This window comes from Rhincodon typus, chromosome 33, assembly GCF_021869965.1.
Source record: "Rhincodon typus isolate 14 chromosome 33, sRhiTyp1.1, whole genome shotgun sequence".
NCBI lineage: Eukaryota > Metazoa > Chordata > Chondrichthyes > Orectolobiformes > Rhincodontidae > Rhincodon > Rhincodon typus.
Window position 1 is genome coordinate 34,573,781 of NC_063364.1, and position 21,764 is coordinate 34,595,544.

The 21,764-nt window shown below is 44.2% G+C and overlaps 2 protein-coding genes across 2 annotated transcripts in view; one reads left to right on the forward strand and one right to left on the reverse strand.

The window, feature by feature from the left end:
• The window catches only part of gatm (glycine amidinotransferase (L-arginine:glycine amidinotransferase)), a 33,504-nt gene extending 21,271 nt beyond the window's left edge, over positions 1–12,233 (reverse strand). Inside the window, exons 1-2 of the mRNA XM_020513709.2 lie at positions 11,936–12,233; positions 7,164–7,373 (exon numbers count right to left, since the gene is read on the reverse strand). Of these exons, the coding sequence (XP_020369298.2) occupies positions 7,164–7,373; positions 11,936–12,106 (381 nt within the window). The 5' untranslated portion in view covers positions 12,107–12,233. The remainder of the gene's footprint in view (positions 1–7,163; positions 7,374–11,935) is intronic.
• Positions 12,234–13,428: 1,195 nt separating this feature from the next.
• The window catches only part of LOC109917422 (very long-chain acyl-CoA synthetase), a 51,691-nt gene continuing 43,355 nt past the window's right edge, over positions 13,429–21,764 (forward strand). The window contains exon 1 of the mRNA XM_048615971.1: positions 13,429–13,481. Coding sequence (XP_048471928.1) covers positions 13,466–13,481 — 16 coding nt within the window. The 5' untranslated portion in view covers positions 13,429–13,465. The remainder of the gene's footprint in view (positions 13,482–21,764) is intronic.

The following is a 21,764-nucleotide window of genomic DNA, read 5'->3' on the forward strand; positions in this document are numbered from 1 at the left end:
TGCTGCTTGGCCTGCTGTGTTCATCCAGCTCTGCACCTTGTTGTCTCGGATTCTCCAGCATCTGCAGTTCCTACTATCTCTGGTGATAGGTGAGTGCAGGTGGAGTGCAGTAGTGGGGATGTGTCAGTGAGGTGGGAAAAGGATAGGTGGAAGAAAAGATGGACAGGTCAAGGAGATAGGGATGGGAGGGAGGGTTGGTCATGGGATGAGGAGATTTTAAATTCACATTTAGGTCATTGGGTTGTAGGCCCCAGTGGCGGAATGTGAGGTGCTGCTCCTCCAGTTTCCTGTGAAACTGGAGGAGGCCCAGGATGGACAGGTTGCCCAGGGAGTGGGAGGGGGAGTTTAAATGATTTGTGGCTGGAAGGTGTTGTCGTTTGTCATGAACAGAGTGTCGGTGCTCTACAAAACAGTCTCCGAGCCTCCACTTGGTTTCCCCGATGTAGAAGAGACCACTTCGGGAGCAGCAGATGCATTAGACCACATTGACAGATGTGCAGATGAACCTCTGTCTGATGTGAAAGGTTTGTTTTGTGCCTTGAATGGAGGTGTAGGGGCAGGTGTAGCCCTTCCTGCGGTTGCAGTGTAAGGTGCCGGGTGTGGTGGGGTTAGTGAGAAGCGTGGAGCGGACGAGGGAATCACGGAGAGACCAGTCCCTATGAAAGGTAGATAGGGGTGGGGAGGGAAATATATCTTTGGTTGTGGGATCGGATTGCAGGTGGTGGAAGTGCCAGAGAATGATATGTTGGATGTGGAGGTTGGTGGGGTGATATGTGAGGACAAGGGGGATTCTGTCTTTGTTTTTATTGCGGGGAGGGGATGTGAGAGCAGAGGTGTGGGAAACGCAAGAGATGCGGTTGAGGACATTTTCGATCACGGGAGGAGGGGGGGAAGTTACGGTCCTTGAAATAGGAGGACATCTGGGATGTGCAGGAGTGGAACACTCCTTCTTGGGAGCAGACGTGGCAGAGGCGGAGGAATTGGGAATAGGGGATCGCAACTCCAACTTCATCTCGTGATCAACCCTCCCTCTCATCCATGCTTCCTTGACCTGACACAACCTGTCCATCTTAGACCAGAAGGCCATAAGACATAGGAGCAGAAATTAGGCCATTCGGCCCATTGAGTCTGCTCTGCCATTCAATCATGGCTGATAAGTTCCTCACCCCATTCTCCTGCTTTCTCCCCGTAACCCTTGATCCCCTTGATAATCAAGAACCTATCTATCTCAGTCTTAAATGTACTCAATGACCTGGCCTCCACAGCCTTCTGTGCCAGTGAATTCCAGAGATTCAGCACTCTCTGGTGAAGAAGTTTCTCCTTATCTCCGTTCTAAAAGGTCTTCCCTTTACTCTAAGGCTGTGCCCTTGGGTCCTAGTTTCTCTTACCAATGGAAGCATCTTCCCAACATCCACTCTGTCCAGGCTATTCAGTATTCTGTAAGTTTCAATTAGATCCTGCCCCCCTCATCCTTCTAAACTCCAATGAGTATAGTTCCAGCGTCCTCAAACATTCCTCATATGTTAAGCTTTCCATTCCTGAGTCCATTCCCGTGAATCTCCTTTAAACTTGCTCCAAGGCCAGTACATCCTTCCTGAGATATTGTACACAATACTCCAAATGTGGCCTGACCAGAGCCTTATAAAGCCTCAGTAGTACATCCCTGCTTTTATATTCAAATTGTCTCAAAATAAACACCAACATTGCATTTGCCTTCCTGACTACTGACTCAACCTGCAAGTTTACCTTGAGAGAATCCTGGACTAGAACTCCCAAGTCTCTTTGCACTTCAGACTTCTGAATTTTCTCCCCATTTAGAAAATAGTCCATGCTTTTATTCTTCTTACCAAAGTACATGACCTCACACTTTCCCACATTATACTCCATCTGCCACTTCTTTGCCCACTCTCCCAAGCTGTCCAAATCCTTTTGTAGCCTCCCCACCTCCTCAATACTACCTGTCCCTCTACCTACCTTTGTATCGTCTGCAAACTTAGCCAGAATGCCCACAGTTCCTTCATCTAGATCAATAATGTTTCACAATGACGCCACCCACAAACTGGAGGAGCAGCACCTCATATTCCACCTCGGGAGCCCTACAGCCCAATGGCCTAAACATGGATTTCACCAGTTTCAAAATCTCCCCACCGATGGCCTCATCCCATGACCAACCCTCCCTGTCATCCCCGCCTCCTCGCCCTGACACAACCTGTCCATCTTCTCTCCCACCTCACCGACCAACCCCCACTATTCCCTACCCCTATCACCACCTCTCCTCTCTATTTATTTCCTAGATCCCTTCCTGCTGCCCATTTCTGAAAAAGGATCCTGACCTGAAACATCAACTTTCCTGCTCCTGTGATGCTGCCGCTGCCTGGCCTGCTGTGTTCCTCCAGCTCCACACTGTTATCTCTGGATAAATGATGTGGCTGTTAAACAGCAATTCCATGTGATTACATGCTATTTTATCCATTTTTATTTAACAGCATGGTTACTGATGATTCTTCACTGTCAATTCCACATTCTGATGAACATTCATAATATTACTATTATTTGGAAATATGGATTCAAAGGTAAACAGAACTATGTATAGCATTAAATTTGATCTGTACATCTACATTGTGTAGGATAAGAATGAAAGGAATTAGTTTCAGTTTTGAGTTCTATAAGTGGTGTGGGGCTATCTAGAAACTTGTCTCCATCTAATTGAGGCTTTTAAGAAAAACTTTTGACGTGAATAAGTACTTTAGAAAAACTAAATGACAGAGGAGAGGAAACAATTGGACTGTAGCCAAGTATTAACATGTCCCATGTCATAGAGACAGAGACAGAAACCAGTTATTTGAAAATAAAAGAACCATCCAGAAGGTTTTTTTTTTAAAAAGTGGGTGTGCATGTTTCTGCGAGAGAGAACAATTCTATGTTGGTATAGATGCTGTAAGCCTAGCAGTCTCCAATGCAGTTTGAGGAGAAAAGTTCCAATTTATTTAATGTCAGTAAAAGAAACCTCCAGAAACAGAAGATTCTTAAAGAATCCGTGTTAAGAAATCAATGATTTGTTTGATAATTTGTTTCAAGGTCTCGGGGGAGACATTAACTGAAGAGGCTAGCATCAAGTGAAACAAGAAATTTGGCAGAAGGAAACCATTTACAGTCAGGCCAACTTAATTAGGAACTTCAAAGTGGAGGTTCATTGAGGTTTAAGTATCTGTAAAGTTGTTGTTGATGGCAAAAGGGTTGAATTGTCGTTTCTGACATCGCTAGACTGATAGAAATACTGTATTTCTTGTATGATGTAGATTGTGTTTACTTTCCCTTAGTGCATAATAAATTTTCTTAGTTCATTGACAGCCTCATGTGAATATGTTCAATGATGGACCAGCATGTTAACCACACTGCAAGAATAAAATTTAGAATATAATAAGCCAGGTTTCATCTGATTTATCCAGTATTACCATCAACTGTAACTTATTAGCTTGAAACTTTTCTTGGGATTTATTCCAATAGTTAAAAAGATTTATTTATTACTTTATATTCTTGTCATAGAGATGCTAAGATGAATTATATTTTCCACTCCTGAAAGTGGATTCATAATTGTGAATTCTCACTCTCTAATCAGCATGAAATGATTAATTATTGGAGCATGTCATGATTGTTAATAGTCAGTTTCAGTGTAGAAAGATACTTCAGTTATTTTGTTAACTAAGTATAGTTCATAAATTGATAAATGAATTAAATATAACGTGGAATGAACCTTTCATTAATCAGTAACATCAGCCCTAGGAAGTTAGCCTTCTAGAGTTACTTTGAGTTTCTTGGAATTTACAACTAAGTCTGTTCCATCTATCAAGCAGCTTGTTACCCCTCATTACCTCAGTTGCTTGGTCTGGCAGCAGCAAAGGACCAACTTGCCAAGTCAACAGTCCCTCCTCCCACTAACTGCCAACTTCAGAGGGAACCTCTTCCTGCTAAGCAAGCTGAATATTCTTGAGACTTGTAAATATGGAACAAGGCTCAATGTGAAATTAGACACAATGTACAGAAAAGTTTTGATATCTGAAATTAGAAACCCTCAGAGGATCTGTGAGGAAAGGAACAATAATAAATGGATGAATTTGAACATTGCACTTCACAGGGTGCAGGGAGTCCCAGTAAGTACAGACCTTCTATCAGGGGCTCAGTAACCTGCTTTTGAGCTTGATTTCTGGGTTAGCTGGTGCCAGGGGATTCAGAACACACCAGGGCATCTGGGTGGTTCTCCTGTTGGGTTATAGTTACAGGGATCATCACAGGTCCAGGTTGGACACAATCCATGTTTGCTGATGGGGAGGGGCTTGCACCAGCTGCATCTCTTCTCCAGCTTTTTCTGTGTCCAAGTCATCCCTAAGAAGGAGTACATGATGTCTGCCAGACTGTTTGAGATCCTCACTGTCAGTGGGCACTGGAATAAGTTATCAGCTGGGCAATATCATCTATTCAAATTATGTAGTCTCCTTTGTCTTTCTTATGACTTGGATTTTATTCAACCAAAAGCACCAAAGCACTTTGTCTGATGACACAGAAGAACTCAGTGTTCCCTGTTCATCGGAATTAAAAGAAAAAGCTTATTAGAACGGTTAGAAGAATTCAGTAGTTGTAATCTCACTTTCTATTTACCAGGAGCTTCCAATTGCTATAAGCCTAACTCAGAAAATCAAACAGTTGGGTAAATGTTGCAAGACCCTGCTCCCAGTCCAGAATCAGAAACCAGAAATTTGAGAGCACCCTCAATCATGTGCATTTAGACATTGACTCAACAATTAAACCAAACTCTGAAGTTGGTTCAAAGCTTTCTAAATTTTGAGTTTCCTCGATGAAAAACACAGACTCGAGTTAATGATGAGAATCAGTTTCCTCAGCTCCACCTCCTGCTTCTGCCATATGCAATATTCATGGTTGATATTTGAGCCAGAGCCACGAAGATAAAGGTTGATCCAAGCTGGTGAACATTTTTGCAGAGTGGGGCTTTCTCCTGGGAGCAGCTTTCATTCTCTCCTTGGTTTCTGTGTGAGCCAACATTGGGTCATTACATTGAAACAGGGTATCTTCTCTATGAAATTCTGCTTTCCTTGCTTAGCCTCCATCCCTCTCAGAGCAGTGAGATCATTACATGAGGGGTGCTACCTGAATGCAATCCAACATTACTGTAAATTGTTAACTCTCCAGTATTTAACTTTTAGAAATGACCCCATCATTTTTTCTCCACTTATAAAGCAAAGGCTTCAGGAGGTGATTTTTGCCAATCTAATCACTCTGGGATAAAGTAGTAGCAGCCTGGAGAATCACTCTTTTATTGCAAGACCAGATACAACCCACTACCAGGAAACTTGACTTCCTTTCTACATTGGTCTCCTGTACAGTGGGGAGACAAAACACAAACAGTGACTGCTTGGCCAAACACCTAAACTCAGCAGCAGCTTCCAGTTGCCTGTCACTTCAACACAGTGTTCCTTGGCCAACATTTCTGCCTCAGGCCTGCTGTAGTGCTCCAACAAAACTCAGTGCAAGCTGAAGAAACAAAACCTCATCTTCCATGTGGGGGCCCTACAGCCCTCAGGGCCCAACACTGAGTTGAATAATCTGAGTGAACTCCCTCCTCCATGTTCCTTATCCTCTTCCCACATCCCCAAGCTCCTGGTCTGTATCAGTTGCTCCCAGCACAGCCAACCCATTTTCAACTGCTCACACATTCCATTAGCATTCTGCCCAGCATTTCTCTCTCTCACTTATCATCAGTGATCTCTTTCTTTATCTATCCCTTCTTTCTTTCTCTGGGTTCTGTCTCCATGTATTCTAATCACTCCCCAATCCTCTGCTTCCCTGTCATCACATAAATACTACCCTTTCTCAGCAATTGTCAGTTCTGATGAACTCGACTCGAACCATCAAGTCCGTTTTTAGCTCTACCAATGCTGCCAGACCATCTTTCTGTTTTTGTATTTTTCCTTGGTAGAACTGGACTGGAATTGCACCGCTGTTGCTGAGATCCTTTACTCCACTTTGCTGTATTCAGAGATTACATCACATAAAATACACTTCAATCCTGGAATTTTAGTGAAACTACACTCCTTTTTCATTCTGTAGCTTCCCCGTTCAATGCTCACATTTCAACAGCTGTTCTAATACATTCCTGACAGGCAGATTCATTGCAATGAAGGAGACATTTTAAAAACTTTCATACCATTTAATTTAGGGTCACAATTATAGCAGGCAATTGAGGCGGCTATTCGACCCATCAAATCCAGACTGGCAATCTGTACCAGTCAGTATCTCCCCCACCGACCCCCTCCCACTCCCATAGTTTTCAGGTTTACTCTCCTCCCAGGCCAATGCCACCCGGGCCAGCAGTCATCATCCAAACCCCCTGGCAGGTTTCTCCTTCCAACCTTGCTGCAATTGGTTATCAAAACAAGACACGAAGCACAGAGTGTATCATGTGACTGATGTGTTCCGACCCAGAATGTTCTAACTCTCGCGATTTTTTTGCTCAAGCCGTGCTGAATGGGGTGGACAGACTAGAGCCCTCAGCCTCGGCCCCAGCACGACTCGACCAAGCTTGGAACACCCAGCAGCTACAGTTCTCCGAGATAACAAGGTGTAGAGCTGGATGAACACAGCAGGCCAGGCAGCATCAGAGGAGCAGGAAAGCTGACGTTTCGAGCCTAGACCCTTCTTCAGAAAGGCCCTTCTTCTTATCTCAGATTCTCCAGCATCTGCAGTTCCTACTACCTCAGCTACAGTTCTCTTCATGTTTCTGAGGCTCTCCATTAATAATCCATCACAGCATTCTTATCCCACTATTTCTTTTCATCCCTTTTCAAAGGCAAGCACAAGTTAAAAGGAGATTAATGCTGTGGAATACAACTATCTCCAGGAATGTCACTTAACAACAATTTACACTTTTACTTTACAAAAGTTAATACTTTAGAATTCTAGATGGTGTCAATATGTGGCTGATGTTCCCAATCTGATCAGCAATCAACCTGGTTAAACTTCATTGTAATGGAATAAAATAGCGATGGGTTGGTATCATCAGCACTTTTATAGATTGGCGTGTTAGAATTGGAGATTCTGCTGGATACCGTGGACATGTGAGGGGAACACCTTAAAACCATGTAGTTTACCTTCACTTCCACTGTAAAAGGGGGCACACATGCATTCTCTGGCCTCCCAACAATCACTTCTTCTAGACTATCCCATTCATTGTAGGAACAGACTGGACAGTCTTCAGCCTTATCCTTATGATCAGCAGAGTTCTCACTGGCTGTAGCAGCAGCGGCAGTCTGGGTGCTTTGGAAAGATTTCTGCACCCATCCTGCGACAGTTCGACGAACCTGCAAGAAAGAAGACAAAACCATTGGAAACTGGCCAAGTATCAACTGATGTTGTGAAAGGGATCCCTCCTGGGACTCAACATCGGATTTAGTGGCAATGACGTTCAGAGTTAGAAATTGGAAGATCCGCAGTACTAAAAGAATCGAATTTCCAGTATGAATGATGCAAGATATTAACAGTGACTTGTCAAAGGGAGGGATTGACAGGGACAGCTAGCAGCTGTGGGAGGATATATTTTAGGAGTTTGTGTCGCATGGTTTGCTACTAACAGACACCTTATTTTCTGATAAAGGGTCTAGGCCCGAAACGTCAGCCTTCCTGCTCCTATGATGCTGCTTGGCCTGCTGTGTTCATCCAGCTCTGCACCTTGTTATCTCGGATTCTCCAGCATCTGCAGTTCCTACTATCTCTGATTCACCTTTCTGACACCCTTGCCCCACCCCGCTCCATTTCTCACAGCATCCAATAGGAAAGCAGGCTGCTCTTCTTCATCCCAGTGCAGAATCACACCACTCCCAATCTTATGATGATTAAAATCAATGCAAATAATCATGTATATTTGCTTGAATTATCGGAGGATGAGCCTTTCATTACCCAAGACTTTGGGCAACAAGAGGTCGACAACCACAAGCTGAGCTTGACCACATGTAACCATTCTCCTGGGGGTGGCTCAGTGGTTAGCACAGCGCCACGGACGCGGGCTCGGTTCCAGCCTCCGCTGACTGTCTGTGTAGAATGTGCACATTCTCCCTGTGTCTGGGTGGGTTTCCTCGCACAGTCCATAGCTGTGGGTAGGTGGATTGGCCATGGTATAGGTTAAGGGTAGGGATGGGTCTGGGTGGGATGCTCTTCAGGGGGTCGGTATGAGCTTGGTGGGCCGAACAGCCTGTTTCTATGCTGTGGGGATTCTTATGACAATTCACTGGAACAATCATAATCCATCAGTCTTTGGATTTAGACACACGGACGGCAGATTCCCTCTTCATAGATTGGTCACCGGGCAGTGGGTCTGAACAATACAGCAGCAATTTGCTCAGTTCCCCACCTCCACACTGCTCTGTTTCCAGGAGCTTCCGATGCCGGTTCTCACTGAAATGCACATCGCAGCTGCCTTTTGGGGAACTCTGTGGGAGTAGAGTAGAGCCAACGGACAGAACTTTCCATCCTTTCGAACAGCAAATGTTTGCGGGGGGTTGTCAGGGCAGGTCAGGCAGTAGCCAGTGCTCGATGGGGTCAGGGATGGTGTTGTGTTAAGATAGTGAGGCCAAGGGAGAGTTGGGTTGGGTTGGGAGTGACCTGGGTGATAGACTGGGTTTTGATGTGTCTAACATTTCTGGGTAAACTATTCAGTTCAGTAATGTGGAAGTGTGTCAAATCTCAGACTCTAGCTCAGGCCTAGGGACATTCAGAGGGTGAGCTAGGGAAATACAACCCAGCTGGAAGTTCACACTTCCTGCATGATTAGCATGAAAGCCTCCACATCAGGACCTCAACAGGGTCTCAGCACACATCTGCAGTCCCGGCAACACCGAGAGCCGAAGACGTGAGAGATAATGAACCGACCTTGATAAAACACTAAGAATCAGATTCCTCTTCAGACAGATGTCAGGAACCAGGCAGCTCATGCTTCCAGGGATTGGGAGAAGGGTCGGAGCAGAGTTGAGGATTTTTTTTTTTGTTTTACCCACAGTGTGGTGATAATTTGGAACGCCCTACTGAAAAAGGGCAACAGAAGTAGAAGCGCTCATCAGGCCGAATAATCTTTTGACCAGCCTAAATACAGCAGGTTAAATGATCTCTTCTGTGCTGAGGATCTGCAGTTGGAATGAGTTTTCTCGTATCGCACCGGCAGGTGAGGAGAGACTTGGCAGCAAAGCATAGTTTACACTAAGAACCTTCGCAGGAATCACTGCTGGAAGACATACACCATTCAATCCAATAATCTTGAAAGATTTACAAATTCTGATTTATTTTCATGTTTTATAATCAATTTTGAACTGCTGATCCACTAGTTTATAAATCAGTGGATTTTTGATTGAAACAATGTCTACAAGCTCTACAAGCTCCAAGGATCACCTGCAAGATTTTAGGAGCAGAAATTGTTTTTTTGGCAGCCCTAAATTTGGGGGCAGAAAATTAAATTAGCCATGGTTCCTGCTCCTGGTCAGCATCCAATTAACCCTTTGAGAAAGAGAAGATAATTTGGAGCGTGTATAAGAGCAAAACAAAAGATCATGATTTAATAGTATTTTGTTACTCATCATCTAATTTAATGTTTAGAGAATGAAGCTTTGAGTAGGAAACCAGTGAGCAACTAAGGCCCTGATGCTGCATCCCATTAAAGACAGCACTAGAGGAGACAGGAATAAGACCACAAATATATCCAGTGAAAGTGGCTTTGTGAACAGTTGATAAAAGACAAGACAGATGGTGAAGAAATTCCACAAAAGAAAGGGATGGTGGATTGTATCTTTCCAACACCACCCTGTAAATTCAGAAATAAATGCAACTGTGAAAAGTTGATTTTATGCAATCAAGTTGCACTTTCGTCATACACTGATGAATGTTAGTTGTACTGTTTAAGTGCAGAATGTTTAAGCCAGTCTTACACCTCACTGTTTCAGGGGGTTTTTGATCAGGAATCCTCACTACCACTGACAGCTCTGGGTCCGTACCTACACAGCCTACTTGTAGTGGCATTCACATAACAAACAAGAGGAATGAGAGGCAATTTAATGCTTTGTAATCTGATGACTATTAGCTGTCACTCAAGCTTCTTTGGTCATTCATTTTCCAGTTATAGACAGATCTTCTTTCAGCTTTTTCTGACCCAGCTGTTAAAGGACAGTTGCTGGGCTAGACAGTTTCTAATTCTAGACCTCAGGCGTTTAGCATTTGTGAAAGGGAATGCCATACTAAGCAAGATGACAGAGTGATACTGTACTGTCAATTACTCAAAAAGGAACTGGTCTCTCTTCTCATACTGTAAATCACTACTAGAACAAACCTACCCCACATAAACAGGATGGACCTTTAAATGTGTTACAGAATCTAATTGAACAACAGCATCTTTTGTTTCATGGCAGTCTAATGATGCTAATGTTATTGTTCACCCACATGGTTGTTGCACACAAGAGGATTTCTGGAATTTTCCATATGGTAGGTCTTCTCTGAAAGTGGCCTGTTTGAGATTGAAGATACATTTTGACTAGGAGTGAGGGAAACATTGGATTATCACTACAATGGAGCAGACACAAATGGGGTCCAATCAATCATCTGCTCTAATCAAGTTTCTCCCCCCCACCCCCACAAAAATATTTATTCCTGGGATTTATTGCCTATCTGAAGGCACTCTGAATGTGCAAGCTTCCTTTGTAATGATTTATTACTATCTGTTGCTGTCATACGACAGTACTTTGCTTTCAAACTCAGGGAACAGGCACAGAATGCCAAATGTAATTGCTGGCCAGACTCTGAACAGGAGTTAGATGTTGGAGGGGAAAATAAGTTGAGTATACCAGCCACTCTTCAGGCTCCTGTTCTACCTCCCAAACAGAAACATATTGAGCAATAATGAACTTAAAGAAAAACCCAGGACTTTCTTACTAAGTTAATTATCATTCAATATTTGCTTCACTTAGAGGAAGGGTACATGAGCTATTGTCATGAAAGACCATTTCTCCATTATATTTTTTATTAATGCAAGAGGTAGTGATAATGTTTGCAGAATGGAGCTGGGTGACCTACTCCACTCCTCAACCCTGTAAGCATTATTTCTTCCTTGACCATTCCAATGGAAGACAGGTTTGCCCCATTGATTCTCTAGGGCAATATCAGGGCATTTGTTAGACAGTTCAGAAACATTTGGTTTCTGTAATACATAGAAATGATTTCTTCCAAGTTTCAGCCTCATGATCACCCAGATTGTCTAAACACTTTTCCAATGCATCTACTTTCTGATGTCACATCTTAAACTAAAATATAGAAGCCAACAGAAAAGGGAGTTCAGCATCATGTCTTTATCCATCTTCTAGGTAACATCGCCGAAGGGTCAAGGACTGTCCCACCCCTCTACACTTGGGTTCGGTTAAAGCCTCTGCTTTCCTGGGCCTTGGGTTCAAGTCTGGGTTCAGGCTGTGGAGAGAGCTATGAGGACGTAACACGAGTTACAGGAATTTAAAGTTTGGTAACTAGCCTGGTGCGGGGCATTGACAAGATTCCACAAGCAATCGGGAATCTCATCGTTTCCTTGATCAGACAAACACTGCGCCCAGGTTCCGGGCGACACACACAATTGCGCCAGGAGAGGACCTGATGATGCAGAAATGAATCCACTTGCTGTCAGTGTGGGCGTTACAGATCGCTCGAGGTTGCCAGAATCGGAGAGAAGCGGCTACTTACAGGCTAGCTCCAGCTCGTTAGAGCGCCTACCCGCTCCAGGACCACCACCAACCCCACCCCGATCAGCCGGGGATCCCCTCGGGATTAGCAGGTAGGAATAGCCTGGGATCTCTGAGCCAGGAGTGACCGGCCCAGGATCTGCAGGGGGAAGGATACTGACCAGATGCCCTAGGAAATGGGCGGACTCGGCTCCTCTGCTACCGCCGCGGAGACACCGCACCCGGATCATTGCTGCCAGTTGTTTTGCCCGTGATCTACTCGCTCTCTCAATCAGCCGGTTTGGCGAGAATGCCCGGAATCGGACTTTTAAACAGGGCACCTCAACTCCCATTGGCTGCTACCGACCGCCAACTCCTATTGGCTGCTATTGACCGCCAACTCCTATTGGCTGCTTTCTGATGAAGGATCTAGGCCCAAAATGTCAGCTTTCCTGCTCCTCTGATGCTGCTTGGCCTGCTGTGTTCATCCAGCTCTACACCTTGTTATCTCAGATTCTCCAGCATCTGCAGTTCCTACTATCTCCCATTGGCTGCTGTTGACCGCCAACTCCTATTGGCTGCTATTGACCGCCAACTCCTATTGGCTGCTGTTGACCGCCAACTCCTATTGGCTGCTATTGACCGCCAACTCCTATTGGCTGCTATTGACAGTCTGACTGACGTCTCGAAACCAAACTGAAGATTTCCAAACTTAGAAATGGTGGCGCGTCGGAGCCGGACCCCGACCCCAGCCCTGACCCTGGCCCAGCTCCGACCCCACCTGACCTGACGGCCGCTCTCATTCGGTTAGGGCTAGTATTGTGCCAATGCTGGCAGACCGTCCCCTCAAAACTCTCCCTTCTCCAGTCAGATTACAGGGAGCTGTTAAATGCGGCTAAACTCACAATTAGAACATGGAAATAATATCTGTAATCCGGAGAGAGGGAGACTGGTGCTGTTTCTAACGCCCTCTCCCCGGGGAGTGCCTGAGATAAGCTCAGTCCCTGCACACAACGAGACTCGGGCCCTGAGATGGTCTCTGCTGCTGGCCATTCCTCCTGAAAACCTTATAGGACAGAAGGAGGCCATTCAGCCCCCTGACCTGAACCGTGTGAGCCCAGCCAATTGACCCGACTCCCCATCTCTTTTCCCTTCTCCTGGAAGATGTTTCTCTCGGGAATTTCTTCAATTCCCTTCGGATATGCCACTCCTCCCCCCATCCCCAGCAGCCCGTTTCAGATCACAGCAACTGGAACCGGGACCAGGGTGACATTGCCTGGGGACAGAGGGTACAGAGCCAAGGGTAGCAGCTGGTTTCAGTGCCATCTCCTCAGGTCCTGGGTCTGTCAATGAGCACTAACCCCGCAACCCCGCCGTGGGACTTTCCCCGGTGGCTTTTGGGAGCCACTAAGTTCCGTGTGATTCCCATGAAATTCAGGATGCAGCGGTATATTCCAGGAACAGGATAACTCCTCTCCGTTCAGGGCATGGATTGACTCCTGCTGCCGGTGGCGTGTGTTCAAACCCCCATCTTGGTAGTTGGTGCTATTTAAATTCGATTTAAAAAAAACTCCACTCTAACAGTGATCATATCATTATCATCAACAAAACCCATCTGGTTCACTAATGTCCTTTAGGGAAGGAAACTGTCATCCTTACCTGGTCTGGCCTACATGTGACTCCAGACCCACAGCAATGTGGGTGTCTCTTACATGGTCTTAGAGATCGGTGAGTAAACCATTCAATTGAATCAAACTGCAAAACAGTGTAAAGAAAGAAATGAAATTGTACAAACACTTGGCATCAGTCTAGACACCAACTACATCAAGTGTAAACACCCAAATGACTGGGGCCTTGTGGCAAAAATACCTGTTCAACAGACTAGACAAGATCAAACTGGCACAATCATACACACAATATCCCAAATTATACCACCCCAATATCTGCCTGAGTTGAAATTTGATCCATGCGGTTTCTTTTTGAGTTCCTTTTTCAGATTCATTCCTATAATAGGCAATAATTCCCATAAGTTTCCCATTCAACTTCCAGGATTCCAATGTTTTCATTCAATGTTTCCATTGTACCACTTTGTTACATTGAAAACATGTCAGCTTTCAATTTTTATCAACACCCTCAGCACTTTCCTTTCTGACTTTCGGCAGGCTAGGGGGGCTTGGGGAACTCCCAGCCATCCATTCTTTACCTTGGCTACTTTCCTTCCTTTCACCCTCCCACTTTCTATTGCTTTTGAATTTATAAGGATAATGGTAAAAGGTCTGGTTTTATGGATCAGTTGACAATCACCAGCTGTTACTGCTGCCTGTCTAGCAATTGCCAACCCTTTGGTCCTCAATAGTGGTTCTTTATTATGGAAGGGAATGAGTTTTTAAATTGTTCTAAGACAGTAATCTTTCAGAGGATGTCATATCTGATTTCAGCTTGTAATGCTCATACTCACCTGTCAAAAATTACTCTGCTCAGACTTTTCAAATTCAGTGCAGGTTTGCCCAGGTTAGCCTGAAACGTTTGTCTTTATGCCTCATATTCAGCCAATATAACTCTTTTTACAGCACCATAATTTCTAGAAACCTCTGACAGTGAAGTGTAAACTTCCTGTCCTTTACCTGTCAACTTATTCTGCGTACTCTGATAATGATTCTGCTGTTGCCATTCACAACTCCTCTCAATTTGTCTTTTGTTTTTTAACTGCCTTCTCCTTTTGCTGAACACCATTATCCTTTTGTCATTTTATTCCTCCTCCTTTCACAGGGTCTTTCATTAGCTTCCCTTTCGTTCTTGCTCTACTTTCCCTGTCACTTGCTTAGAAGTTGTTGCATCTCCAATGATTTCCAATTCTAACATCTCAATGACTCAAACATTAATAAATCCATTTTTCTCTTCCCCATTTCCTAATTTAGTTTAAGATTTACAGCTCCTGTACTATTTGCTTTCATTGCAGTCACGAGTAGAAGCCAATGTGACATTTGGAGAATCTGAAATTTCACAAACAAGTGAAAAATAATGTCAGCTTTCAGGAAACATTCTGCATTCAGAGAGAATTCTCAAACTAAGCAGCCCAGCAATGATCTTATTGTTCAGGGACAAATTTGATTTTTCACGCTAATGTACAGAGAAACTCTTCTCCATAGGCAGATACTTCCAGACAAAAAAAAGGGCAAGGACAGCATTAACTTTACCCTGACTGCAACATCAGCTGCTGCCAAATCCTGGACATATCTAATTCTCCCAAACTTGAAGGAATCCCGGACTGTTATACTCAATAATCCTCCAGCAATTAAAATTATTATCCTATACCCAGGGTCTACAGTCCCTCGGTGTCTGTAAGAAGGTTACAATGACCTCAGAAATATCAACGTGCTTCAGCACAAAAATATTTTTTAGAAATCCAATTTGCATTACAAGTACCACTATACTAAACCTGGTGCATACTGGGAGCACATTCATAAAATTAATTTTGTACTTCTGTCTAGTTACAACCTGCTGTTGAAACATAGTATTCCTGTCTATCCAGTAGAATAATGATCAATCTAGAACTGGAACTCACTAATGTTAAGCCACTTTCTTTGCAGGATCAAGTAGCTAAAAGAAGGAAAAATGTTTGTAAACCTGTTGAAAGTGTTTGCCTGTAACGTCAGAACATAATGGAGAGAATAAACATAGGGCGTGGAATTCAGCCAATGGCATTCACTGGCCTAGAATTTGCTAGAAGGGAAGAAGTGTGTGAATGATGTTCAACAACTGGTGGTGAGGAGGAGATATCCTGTGGATTGCAAAATGCTTCAGTCTGAAAAACATTTCCTACTGCTGCTGGTTTCATTACGTTATTATGTTAATTTGTCAATTAAAAGCACCACCAAATATTATGCCTAGGAGGTAAATTGTGCAAGTATACTTAGAATCTCATGATAATTTTTGACACTTTTTATTTCATTTTTGGGATGTGGGTGTCACTGGCTGGGACAGCGTTTATTGCCTGTCTCCGGTTGCCCCCCTGAGAAGATGGTGGTGGCCTTTCTGAATTGCTGCAGTCCATTTGGACTTTCAACACCAACAATGTCATTAGGGAAGGACCTAGTGAAGGAACAGTGATATACTTCCTGTCAGGATGGTGAGTGGCTTGGAGGGGAACTTGCAGATGGTGTTATTCCCACGTATCTGCTGCCCTTCTCCTTCTAAATAGAAGTGGCTGTGGGTTTGGAAGGTGATAACAGTGTGGAGCTGAAGGAAGACAGCAGGCCAGGCAGCATCAGAGGAGCAGGAACGTTGATGTTTCGGGCCAGGACCTTCTTCTTGGGTGTTGTTGATTTTGCACCCTCCAAATGGGGACTATTCCATCACACTCCTGATTTGTGCCTCATAGATGGTGGACAGAATTTGGGGAGTCAGGAGATAAGTTACTCACTGCAGTATTCCTAGCTTCTGACCTGCTGTTGTAGCCACTGTGTTTATGTGGTGGGACTAGTTGAGTTTCTGGTCAATAGTAACCCCCAGAATGTTGATAGTAGACGATTCAGTGATGGTAACACCATTGAATCTCAAGGGATGGTGCTTAGATTGTGTCTTGTTGGAGAAGGTCATTGCCTGTCTAGTCTTGCCTGAGAATGCCACTTATCAGCCCAAGCTTGGATATTATCCAAGTCTTGCTGCATTTGAACATGGACTACTTCAGTATCTGAGGAGTCACAAATGGTGCTGAACATTGTGCAATCATCACAAACATCCCCACTCCTGACCTTATGACGGAGGGAAGGTCATTGATGAAGCAGCTGAAGATGGTTGGGCCTAGGACACTACCCTGAGGAACTCCTGCAGAGATGTCCTGGAGCTGAGACGATTGACCTCCAACAACCACGATCATCTTCCTACGTGTCAGGTACGACTTCAACCCTCGGAGTTTACCCCCAATACCCATTGATTCCAGTTTTCCTAGGGCTCGTTGATGCCACACTCCGTCGAATGCAGCCCTGATGTCAAGGGCTGTCACTCTCACCTCACCTCTGGAATTCAGCTCTTTTGTCCATGTTTGAACCAAGGCTGTAATGAGATCAGGAGCTAAGTGACCCTGGCAGAACTCAAACTGGGCGTCACTGAGCAGGTTATTGCTGAGCAGGCGCTGCTTGATAGCACTGCTAATGACACCTTCCATCGTTTTACTGATGATCGAGAGTAGACTGATGGGGTGGTAACTGCTTTTTACAGGACATACCTGAGCAATTTTCCATATTGTTGGGTGGATGCTAGTTTTGTAACACAGTATTGGAACAGCTTGGCTAGAGCGCAGCAAGTTTTGGAGCAGGTCTTCAGTACTATTGCCGGAGTGTTGCCATAACCTTTGCAGTATCCAGTGGCTCCAGCCCCTTTCTTTGCATCACTTGGAATAAACTGAATTGGCTGAATTATCTGTGATGGTGGGGACCACTGAAGGATGCCAAAATGGAGCATCCACTCAATACTTCTGGCTGAAGATTGCTGCAAATGCTTCTTTTGTACTGATGCGCTGGGCTCTTCCATCATTGAGGATGGGGATATTTGTGGAGCCTCCTCCTCTGATGAATTGTTTAATTGTCCACCACCATTCACAACTGGATGTGGCAGGACTGCAGAGCTTAGATCTGATCTGTTGGTTGTGGGATCGCTTAGCTCTGTCTATCACTTGCTCATTATGCTATTTGGTATACAAGTAGTCCTGTTTGGTAGCTTCACCAGATTGACACCTCATCTTCAGGTATGCCTGGTGCTGCTCTTGGCATGCCCTCCTGCACTGTCCATTGAACCAGGGTTGATCCCCTGGCTTGATGGTAATGGTTAAGTGGGGGATATGCCAGGCCATGAGGTTACAGATTGTGCTGGAATAAGATTCTGCAGCTGTTGATGGCCCACAGCGCCTCATGGATGCCCAGTCTTGAGTTGCTAGATGTGTTGGAAGCCTGTCCCATTTGGCACGGTGATAGTGCCACACAACACGATGGAGGTTGTTCTCAATGTGAAGGCAGGACTTTGTCTCCACAAGGACTGTGCAATGGTCACTCTTACCGATACTGTCATGGATAGATGCATCTACGTTTCCCTCACTACCTGCCGCATACCCAGTCTAGCAGCTATGTCCTTTAGGACCCGACCAGCTCAATCAGTAGTACTGCTGCCGAGTCACTCTTAGTGGTGGACACTGAAATCCCCCACCCAGAGGACATTTTGTGCCCTTGCCATCCTCAGTGCTTCCTCTAGGTGTTGTTCAACATTGAGGAATACTGATTCATCAGCTGAGGGAGGAAAGTATGTGGTAATCAGCAGGAGGTTTCCTTGCCCATGTTTAACCTGAAGCCATGAGACTTCATGGGGTCCGGAGTCAATGTTGAGGGCTCCCAGAGCAACTCCCTCCTGACTGTATCCCACTGTGCCGCCCCCTCTGCTGGGTCTGTCCTGCCGATGGGACAGGACATATCCAAGGATAGTGATGGTTATGTGTGGGACATTGTCTGTAAGGTATGATTCTGTGAGTATGAATATATCAGGCTGGTACTTGTCTAGTCTGTGAGACAGCTCTTCCAATTTTGGCACTAACCCCCAGATGTTGACAAGGAGAAGTTTGCAGAGTTGACAGGGCTGTTTCTGCCGTTGCTGCTTCCTGTGCCTAGGTTAATGCTGGGTGGTCTGTCCATTTTCATTTCTTGAAGCATTTCATTGGGTTTAATAAAACAGAGTGTTTTATTGAACCATTTCCAAGATCAGTCATGTCACTGTGGGTCCAGAGTTACATGTAGGCCAGACTGGGTAAGGATGGCAGGTTTCCTTACCAAAAAGGCATGAATGAACCTGCTGGGTTTTTCCTGAAATTGACAATGATTTCATGAAGTTGTAATTCCAGACTTTTAATCAAACTCAAATTCCACCATCTGTTATGGCAGGATTTGAACCAGAACATTGCCTGGGTTTCCTGGATTAATAATGTAGGGAAAATCATACCACTAGGCCATTCCTTTCCCACCAATGAACAGTTGAATAACCTCATTCTAGCTGAAGAAGTGAAGAAATAACAGTGTAGAGTCTCATTCTTTTCTTCTTTACCTTACTATTTGTTTCTCCCTCTTTTCTCTCATAATCCAGTTTACATCTCTCTCCTTATATTGCTGTATTTGATTTAACAATGAATTCAGCCCTCCTCAGCTTTTCCTCAATTGATTTCTCAAGACTTATACTTTGCCTCAGGATGAAACAATGTGTTGCCAATGTTTTCCAAGGTCATATTGGGATTGTACTGTAGACCCCCTCAATAGTCAGTGGAAAATTGAGAAACAAATTTTTAACGAGATCACATTAATCTGTAAGAATAATAGTTTGGTAATAGTAGGGGATTTTAACTTTCCAAACACAGACTGGAACTGGATACTGTTAAGGGTTGGATGAAGAGCAATTTGCTAAGTGTGTATGCGAAAATTTTCTGATTCAGTATGCGAAAGAACCTATGAAAAAAGGAACAAAACTTGATCTGCTCTTGGGAAATAATGCAGGGCAAGTGATTGAGGTATCAGTGGAGGAGCCCTTTGGGGCAAGTGATCATAATTCTATTAGCTTTAAAACGGTTATGGAAAAGGATCGACCTGATCTAAAGTTAAAGTTCTAAATTAGGGGAAGACCATTTTCAATGGAATTAGGCAAGAACTTTCAAAAGTTGATTGGGGATGGATATTTGTAAATAAAGGAATGGCTGGAAATGCGAAGCCTTCAAAAATGAGATAATGAGAATCCAGAGACAGTATGTTAATGTTAGGGTGAAGGGCAAGACTGGTAGATGTAGGGAATGCTGGATGACTAAAGAAATTGAGGCTTTGGTTAAGAAAAAGAAGGAAGCATATGTCAGGTATAGACAGCATGGAGCGAATGAACCCCTTCAAGAGTATAAAGGCAGTAGAAGTATACTTAAGATGAAATCAGGAGAACGAAAAGGGGACATGAGATAGCTTTGACAAATAGGGTTCTGGAGAATCCAAAGAGATTCTACAAATACACTCAGGACAAAAGGGTAACAGGGCCCCTTAAAGATCAGCAAGGCCCCCTATGTGTGAAACTGCAGGAGATGGGGGAGATACTAAATGCGTATTTACTGTGGAGAAGGATATGGAAGATAGAGAACTTGAGGAAATAAATACGACATCTTGAAAAATGTCCATATTACAGAGGAGGAGGTGTTGGACGTCTTAAAATGCATAAAGGTGGATAAATCCCTGAGACCTGATCAGGTATACCATAAAATTCTGTGGGAAGCTGGGGAAGTGATTGCTGGGGCCCTTGCTGAAATATTTGCGTCATCGATAGCTACAGGTGAGGTGCTGGAAGACTGGAGTTTGGCTAACGTAGTGCCACTATTTAAGAAAGGTGGTAAGGAAAAGCCAGGGAACTATAGACCTGTGAGCCTGACATCGGAGGAGGGCAAGTTGTTGGAGGGAATCCTGAGGGACAGGATTTACATGTATTTGGAAAGGCCAGGACTGATTGGGGATAGTCAACATGGCTTTGTGCATGGGAAATCATGTCTCACTAACTTGATTGAGTTTTTTGAAGAAGTAATGAAGAGAATTGGTGAGGGCAGAGCGGTCAACGTGCTCTATATGGACTTCAGTAAGATGTTGAACAAGGTTCCTCATGGTAGACTGGTTAGATTACATGGAATACAGGGAGAACTAGCTATTTGGATACAGAACTAGCTCAAAGGTAGAAGACAGAGGATGGTGGTGGGGGGTTGCTTTTCAGACTGGAGGCCTGTAACCAGTGGTGTACCATAAGGATCGGTGCTGGGTCCACTGCTTTTTGTCATTTATAGAAATGATTTAGATATGAATATAGGAGGTACGATTAGTAAATTTGCAGGTGACACCAAAATTGGAGGTGTCTTGGACCACAAAGAAGTTTACCTCAGAGACAAAGGAATCTTGATCAGATGGGCCAATGGACTGAGGAGTGGCAGATGGAGTTTAATTTAGATAAATGTTAGGTGCATTTTGGAAAGGCAAATCAGGACAGGACTTAAACACTTAATGGTAAGGTCCTGGGGAGTGTTGCTGAACAAAGAGACCTTGGAGTGCAGGTTCATAGTTCCTTGAAAGTGGAGCCGCAGATAGATAGGATAGTGAAAAGGCATTTGGTATGCTTGCTGTTTATTGGTCAGTGCATTGAGTTCATGCTGCTGCTGTACAGGACATTGGTTAGGTCACTTTTGGAATACTGCATTCAATTCTTGGTCTCTATGCAATAGGAAGAATGTTGTTAAATTTGAAAGGGTTCAGAAAAGATTTACAAGGATGTTGCCAGGGTTGGAGTGTTTGAGCTATAGGGAGAGGCTAAATAGGCTGGGGCTATTTTCCCTGGAGCGTTGAAGGCTGAGGGATGACCTTTATAGTGGTTTATAAAATCGTGAGGGGCATGGATAGGATAGATAGACAAGGTATTTTCCCCAGGATAGCAGTGTCCAAAACTAGAGGTCATAGGTTTAGGGTGAGAGGGGAAAATTTAAAACGGACATAAAGGGCAACTTTTTCACATAAAGGGTGGTGCGTGTATGGAATGAGCTGCCAGAGGAAGTAGTGGAGGCTGGTACAATTACAACATTTAAAAGGCATCTGGATGTGTATATGAATAGGAAGGGTTTAGAGGGTTATGGGCCAAATGCTGGCAAATGGGACTAGATTAATTTAGGATATCTGGTCAGCATGGACAAGTTGGACCGAAGGGTCTGTTTCTGTCACGTACATCTCTCTGACTCTATGACTCCATTGATATACATATTAGTGACTGCAGCAAAAGACGTTTGAGCTGAAGGATACAGGAGGCTATCTATCTGACCACGCAGAGCCAGAGATGTCCCAATCTAGCAAATTCTGGTCTATTAGATATAAACTGTTCTCCTTTCTCAACCAAGGGACAACAAGGTGTAGAGCTGGATGAGCATAGCAGGCCAAGCAGCATCATAGGAGCAGGAAGGCTGACGTTTCGGGC